This window comes from Protobothrops mucrosquamatus, unplaced genomic scaffold, assembly GCF_001527695.2.
Source record: "Protobothrops mucrosquamatus isolate PMUCROS unplaced genomic scaffold, P.Mucros_1.0 scaffold404, whole genome shotgun sequence".
NCBI classification, from domain to species: Eukaryota; Metazoa; Chordata; class Lepidosauria; order Squamata; family Viperidae; genus Protobothrops; species Protobothrops mucrosquamatus.
In genome coordinates this window covers 341,962-350,210 of record NW_015386735.1, presented here as the reverse complement: position 1 = coordinate 350,210, position 8,249 = coordinate 341,962, and the positions used below count along the sequence as shown (strand labels likewise).

The 8,249-nt window shown below is 34.1% G+C and overlaps 1 protein-coding gene across 2 annotated transcripts in view; it reads right to left on the bottom strand.

The window, feature by feature from the left end:
* Positions 1-5,587: 5,587 nt before the first annotated feature.
* The window catches only part of KIDINS220 (kinase D interacting substrate 220), a gene marked incomplete at its 3' end in the record, with an annotated part of 52,162 nt that continues 49,500 nt past the window's right edge, over positions 5,588-8,249 (bottom strand). For both annotated transcript variants that reach the window (XM_015816157.1, XM_029284176.1), the window contains 1 exon segment: positions 5,588-7,685. In XM_015816157.1, the coding sequence (XP_015671643.1) occupies positions 6,420-7,685 (1,266 nt within the window).

Genomic DNA, 8,249 nt, shown 5'->3' with positions numbered 1-8,249 from the left:
CCTCTCAGACTTTAAGAAATAGATACATCTCTTTTTCCAAATCTTTTAATTCTTGATTTTGGCACCTTTTGTGCTTAATTTCTTATCTGTTTTTAAATTAAAATTTTAATTTAGTAGCCAGTAGGGCAGAAATATAATCAATATAAATCAAGTCAGTAAATAAATACAGGATATGTTTCCACAAGGAGTGATCTGACAGGAAGAGAAAATCAACCACCCACAGAATGCACATAGAATGGACATAGTAGTGAGGGATGGAATGGTATATCTCACCAGTGCTTCTTTTCTAAAAAAAAAAAAAAAAAAGTGCCGGAACTCACACACGTCATACAACCCGCCTTGCCTACCCTACAAGGTTCCATCCCAAAAAGGTGCCGGAACTCCGTTCTGGGCGTTCTATGAGAAAAAAAGCCCTGCATCTCACAATGAAAACCTGACTTCTAAAATAATCTTAAAAATAATAGTTAACTACACATATCTTTGCTGCTTTAGAACCATTGTTATAATTAAAACATTCAGTATGGTTATCTAGATTTTTTTAAATAATGTATAAAAACAGGGATTTGAAATATTGAATTCAGAAAAGATCTTATTCAATTCATTGTAGCATCATTGAAGAAATGTAAGAATCTTTCATTTAAGCCAACAATATCCACCAATGCCACTTTTCTTAATACTTTGCTTTTTGCTTCTCTGGGAAGATTTCTGTATCCCAGTAAGCTCGGAGTGCTTGATCAAACTTTCAGTAGCTTTACATTTACTTGCTGTGTTATTTTAATTGATCTCGGTTTATAGTTTGTGCTGTTTCAGTGTTATTAGCTACCTTAAAGACTCAAAATGAAAACACAGAACAAGAACACATATACTGTAACGAACAATTCACCCATCACTCTTGAAGGACAATGTAATTTCAGCAAGTGCTCTTAGTGCTTTTTCTGCTTCTTTCAACTGGAGATAAAAATCCAGGCAGGAGGAAAAGTATCTCATCTTCTATTATTTAGCCCAGTGGTATACATTTGTTTTGTTCGAAAACTAAAAGTCAAGTCAGCCACTACATTTGTTCATGTAGAATTTGTAATTTGGCTCACATCAGTGAATTTATCCCATCACTGCTTAGTCTCTGCAGTTTTGGTATACTACATCATGTATGTTAAAACCTTCTGAATATAATTTAATAAATAAATGCTCTTGTATAAATTCATGTTTATTAACTCCTAAAACAAATACCATTAGTCCAATGCCCTTAATATATTCGACCATTTCATACAGTATATGTTACTGTAGTTTATACAGCACTATTTTATTCCATAGATCTCAGTGGAGATCAGAGGAGAGTTGAGGGACAAAGAAGGGATCTCTAAAAGAAGGCCATGCTTCCTCAGATGCACCAGGCTAGAATTCTTTTAAGGATTTTTCTGAGCTGCAACATTAACAATACCAATATTAGGAAATGAAAATTTCTTTAAAAAACAAGATTTTAGAGAATTGCCCGATACATTGTTTTAAAAAAATATGTCTTAATTTGAAAAAAAAATTGCAGAATTTTGCATCCAGAAATGTAGCCATCCACTCACAGGAATGGGGAAAAAATAAGACAGCTTTTCTCTTTGTCATCAGTTTTCTTCTCATTCTAAGTCTTGTCTTTGTTCCGCTTCCAATTTAAGCAAGTGATGAGTGTTCTTCTTACCTCTGAGTAAGTGCAGGAATTAGTAGGGTTATGGTGGAAATACCACTCTAAATACCCAGGTTGACCAAGAAAAAAAAATTCAGAATAAATGTGAAAAAGCCAAAAGTCTGAGTAGCTACTCTTCTGTTGAATCAGATTCAGATCAATATTAACAGAAACTAGGCACATATCTATGTAGTTTAAGAACATTTTTATTAAGTGAACTTCCTGATACCAAAAAGAGCAGGACATGAGCAGCAGGCTTTAAAATATTTACTGAGTGTCAGATGCAAGTCTAAGTGTAGGTCTGTAAAGGTCTACTATCAAAGCACAGTTTCCAGAAACTCTATAGTCTATTCAGGTAATGGGGTGGTGGTGGACATGCAACATAATAAAAATCTAATCCTTTTTATAGAAGTAACCAATACAAAAAAAAACATTGAATTGCTACCAACAGCTATCAAGTCCATACATTTGGCTGTTGGCCTGTGTGTCTCTACATAGACACCACACAACAGATGCCTATGAATTGGATGCAGAGGAACTAGATTATTCAACCTGAATTTTCTCTTCAGATGAATGGGAGCGGGGACGGGTCACAGCTGTTTTATAAAAGAAAACCATTTTCTATCATTCTGTGCTCAACTTGGGCAGATGGGTGCCTTCAAAGCTGGTAAAAATGGAAATATCTATTGCCTCTCTAGTTCAGACTTTTCAGTCCAAGCCAAAGTGGGGGAGGGTCTCATTGAAGCAAAATAATGAATCATGCCATCCATAAATGTACGTATAGCTGAAAATAGAAAGGAACACTAGTACCAAAAGAATTTTTGTTCCTCTTTAGCATGAGTAACTGCAAAGAGGAAAATCCCGAGGCCATGTTTCCTGATACAGACAGAAGGGAAAGCAAACGAGAGTATTCAAACCTGGGGAGATTTAACAGAAGCCAAAAATTGCTATCTAATAAAACTCTGGGAGCAACGGAGCACTTGCCTTATTGGCAAATATGTCACTTAGTCCTCTTAATGTTTCAAGAAAGTTTGGATTAATTTATTGTCAGTGTATAGTAATTTCATATATTTCTTTGTTCAAGAGTAAAGCTCAGTATATTGTATAGTCAATAAAGTGCAGATTCTATACGTGGCTTCAAGAAGATTCACATATATGCTTTAACAAGCTAATCTTGTTCTAGCTATAACATTTATGGACTGTCCCATCCTGGAGATCTATCAGGTTGCTAAAAATCAACACCAATCTGATGGCACATAAATAAATCAAAAAAGTTTCAGCAGTAATACACCTGTAACACAAAATTAGAGACACTCATATTTCAAAAATTTGAGCTTTTTCCATTTAGGTCACTTGCCTTGGTCTTCTGAAATCTAATGTTTGCAAATTGTACACAATTTTCTTATGCAGTCTCCATCAAATATGGAAAAGGTGATTAATTTGAGTTCTCATATGGGAACAAGCCAGTATCAACTAAAATAAGTAGTTTACAAGACATAACAGGGAATTGCAGTTGCTTCAGAGGAAGTAATTGTTCTAGTCTTGTCACTTTATAATCTGAAGAGGAAAGCACATGGATTCAAAGCTTGCTGCAGTTTTGGAAGCAGGAAATAAAAAAGGTATGAGTGTTTGTCAACATCTCACTGTTCACGCTTAGATTTGAATCCAAATACTGCTATGAATGGAAATCTATCTCTTAGAACTTAATATATGGACCTAAGGTATCAAAGTAATACTTAGCAGAGATGTGCTAAAAACTGTTCCAGGTCAACTTGAATTGTGATGATGATGATGATGATGATGATAATACAGAGTTGGAAGGGACCTTGGAAGTCTTCTAGTCCAACCCCCTGCTCAGGCAGGAAACCCTATACTATTTCAGACAAATGGCTGTCCAGTCCCTTCTTAAAAACTTCCAGAGTTGGAGCATTCACAACTTCTGGAGGCAGGTTGTTCATATCCTTAAACCTAGCATTAAAAATCTGAAAGACTTGTGTCTTTCAAAATTTAGTCCCTCTACTTTATAGTACAAAAATTACACAATCCAGTTTGAAAATACAAATTTGTAATCTGTAGCATTTTATATTAGCAATTAGGGATTATGTAAACTCTCACATTCTTTTCCCCAAGCATGAAATGAATTGTTCTGTTCATACCAGAAGTGTACCATGTTCTAAATACTTCCCATATGGAGATAACATTTCTGGTAAGATGGGAATAGCTGTTTCAAATTTAAAATATTTTGCACAGCACTAGTCCAGATCTATTACTTGGTTTTGGCTTAGGATGTTACATAAATCCAGCCGACTGCAATTTATTTAACAAATCATGGTTTAGAATAAAGAACAAGTCCACTCATGTATGATAAGATTAGATGGTACAATTTTCTTAATAAAACCAAAGTATTTACATTTTCTTATTCATTTTTATTCTTTTTCTAACCAAGCTTTTCTTCTACATATTTCATGAACTGTACTTGAAGAACAATTCAAAATAAAAGTGGATAATTGGTTTAGATTCTTAGCTAGTATCTAATAAATAATTTGGAATTAATTTACATGTTTTAGTTTCTATCTGAGGACTCATCTTAGTTTCAAAATTGAACATGAAGTATGATAAATGATGAGTTTAAGGATATAATCCAATATTAATTAATTAGAATAAATGAGACTTGTTCTGAGAATTGCAACATAAAAAAATCCCTTCTGCAACGTCCACAGACCTTTCTTAGCTTCTAACATGTAGGCCACAATTTTCATGGTATCATGAAAGAGTTCCATCACTAGGAAATGTAACGACCTTTTCAGAAGAATATTTTATATATTATATTATTATCATTTAGTACTTTTGCTGGGGAGGGGGAGAAAAAAGAAAAATTAAATATCCTTTATGAGCTATGTCAGACCTGATATCTTTTCTCTTGTGCTTTTTTGGTAGCTCTTTCTCTCTTCAGCCACTGTCTTCTATAATTTCCCCCATTCTCATTATGGGAATATCCTTCCCCTCTCTATTTTTGTAAGTGTTCTACCTGTAAATACCAATAAAGACTTTCAATAAAAATATACCCAATTCTTTTAAAAATGTATTGAAAATAAAGCATCAACTTTTGTATTTGGCATTAAAAACATCCCTCACATTACAGAGTTAAATACCCAATACAAACTATAAACTGAAATGAAAAGACCCTAGACATGGTAATGTTTTGCTGGAATTGTGAGGGTTTATATGAAAACAAGTTTCCTTATTTTCTATGGATTTTGATTCAACAGTCTCTCCAATTTAGGACTTCAAGAATTCTGGTATGTACATAGCACTACAGAGCACTCTGTTTAAAAAAGGAAAAACATCTAATTTCTTTCCTTCAGCAAACAGGATGGGGTTCTATTGTATTTTCAGCTATTTTCCATCTATTTCCAACAGAAAATATCTGAATTTCATCCTCTGGGGAAACCCATATTGCATGTACAGATCTCACATCAACATTCAAGCAACACGGTAAGATTCTTAAGCAGTTAGGAAAATGGTAAGTAAGAATAAATGATTCAGCTTCTCACTAAAAAAGTATTTACACAGCAGATATGATGAAGACATCAACAGATGATTTTAGCTCAGACAAATTCAAAAGATGAATTCATGCTATTTACAAAGCACTTAACTGCTCCCACCACAGTTAATGGAGACACATAAGTGCTGAATTCACAATAACATTAATTCTACCACAATCCCCCTTTATAAGAACTCAACTTTTTAATCTTACCGAACAACTGGAGATGTTCATTAAAATAAAAAAAAACAAAACATCCAACACAAGAGAAGCATGCCTGTGATTTTATTATTACCTCCATTGTAGTGGAATGTATACAATTCACAAATCCTATTTAAAATCATGCATATTTCATTTGCATATAAACTACNAAAGCCACCAATTCTGTTTGTTCTCCACAATCAAGTAAAACACATTAATCAAAGGCCACTATTGTTTAAAATTAGAAATACTTTCAAAAAAGTACATCAAAGCACTCCCTTGAAAATCATACTACAGAACACCACAATCACATTTACTCTTCACAATTACTTTAGAACTATTGTTGCACTATAATCTATGGTGAACAAAAAAAATCAGGCAATTTATTCTTAAACTTTAACTACAATTATAATTTCAAACATGCAGTCACAAATACAGCATTCCTGAAGACAAAATCATTTAAAACCAGCAAAAGAACTGAGTTTTAATATTTCAATTTCAGCAATTTAAACATCAATACTTTTTAAAGTCACAGAACTGAATAGTATAAAATCATAGGTATCAGATTTGAAGACCTCTAGCCATTTCTTTTATTTGATAATTAAAAATGTTAAATTGGTACGTTGATTCTTACACAGATGTACAATATTCATTTTTATTTCAGCATCACTTTTCAACATGCAGACCAAAACACGTACACTTGCCCTAGAAAAATTGAACACCATCTTTACCTGATAAATGGCGGCTCATTTATGCTGGCCATTATTCAACTAATTTTCATTATATCACGTATTTTTTCTATTCTAAACCATGAGATTTGAACTGGATTCTAACCCTTTTTTTTTTTTTATGAAAATAGCAACATGAGCAGAGAAGCAAGCTGTAGACTGGAATGATAAAGAAATGTGTAAATCTGATGAGGAACTAAGAAAAGGAAGCTGTATAAAATAAAAAGAAAAATAAATAAATCAGACAGAGGCAATGTTGTAACTTGGATTACTTTCAAAGAATACTCTCTCTCTCTTCTCCAAAGCCTGCAGCATCAGAACCAGTAACAGTAAGAAGCTCAGAAGAATCTTGTGAAAGCCTTGAATAACTTGAACGCTGACTACGCTTATGGGTCACACCTTTAATATTATCATTCTGAACTGCAACTGAGTTAGAACTCGATCCAGGACACAGAATGATTTGAGAAGGTTCTATGATACCGTCAGTCTCCTCAAAATTCTGATTGGGTCTATTGGTTGGTGCACTATTATTATTCAGGGTGACTGTGCTAGGCGTTCGATTTAAATTGTAGACTTTTTGACACGCTGGCCAATTCTCTTCCGGACTGCTTGCTATTAAGCTGCTGTCTGAAGGACTTTTCTTATCTTCTGAACAAATTGACATACGTGCGATTGTTGGATCTTGAAGGCCACTCAAGCTATGGGGAATTCCCCTTTTTCCACTGCGGCCATCATCTTCCAGCTCAATGAGATTTGCTTTTTCAAGCTGTGAGTCATCTCCATCATTATGGAGAGAATGATTTGGAGAGCTTTCGTTGGATCTTACTCCAGAATCAGAGGAATCCTTTTTGTCTAGAAGGGCATCTGTCAAATATTCTTTTGCTTTAATCAAGGTTCTGATGGGCTCAGAGCCATGTTCTGGAGATTTGGACTGTTTCTCTACTTTTCCTTCTATTTTCCGGTCTTTACCTTCCTTGAGGAGAGGTGTATTATCAGATTCTTCTGTTCCAGACTCATCTTCATCACTTGGAAGTTTTTGATAACGAAGAGCTACCCCTTTCAACTTCAGATCTGCAGCTTGGAAAATGCTAGTTCTTTCTGAAGATTTCTTCCCAGAAAGAAGCTTGGATACAGACTGATCTGATTTTTCATCTTCTTCAGTAATGGGATCCAATGGAGATGCATCATTAGTAGATACCGAACTACTATAATCTACAACATCATTCCGCTTAATCAAGAAGGATTTCCTTCCATCATCTTGTTTCTGTTCAGCATCCTTTCCCTTATCTTGTTCCATACTGGAATGAAGAGAACCTGTGGATGTGCTCTGGCCCATATAAAATGCTGCTGAACTATGTGGTGAAGATCTACCACTCACTGTACTAGAACTTGCACCTCCTTCTAACTGTGACATTTGAGCAATATATTCTCTATATGCATCTCTATATTCTGCTTGTACCTTATCAGTAAGCTTTGAAATTTCAATACTAGAATCTTGAGAATTGAGGCTTGAAAGACTTGGAGTCCGGCGGGCTTGTGACTGTTTAAAGACAAAGAAAATATATTAAAATACTGTCTGGGTCTATATCCGTAACACATCTAAATAGGCACAAATGAATAAAATTAAACCTGAAAAAAGTTATGAATAAAAACTGCTTGATGTTTCAGAAAAGGGGCACTATGTCAATAGTACAACATATAACTAGCATGTGCTGAGATTGTTCCATGAGGGTAGGAAATTCATTTATCATATAAATGGTTCCATGAAGAGCTGGAAGTTTTATATTTCTCAGTTTAAGTTCCTAACTTTATTTAGAATAAAGGAGGAAAATGTATCAATTTTCTGTTAAAACCAACAGCCTTTCCGAAAACAACACGTTTTGTATTAGGAAAAGGTAAATGTGTCCAGAAAAGTGTATATATAACTCTTGTGTAACTGGAATGGAATATACAACTGCATAATTACAATTGTACTTCCAGAACCTGAATTAGAAATAAATGCAGTAACTTTTACTTTTTATAGATATTATTGAAGTGCAACATATGCACTTTTTGTTTTTAAGCAGTTTTACTCTTGTATATGAATAATAGGTATGATTAAAAC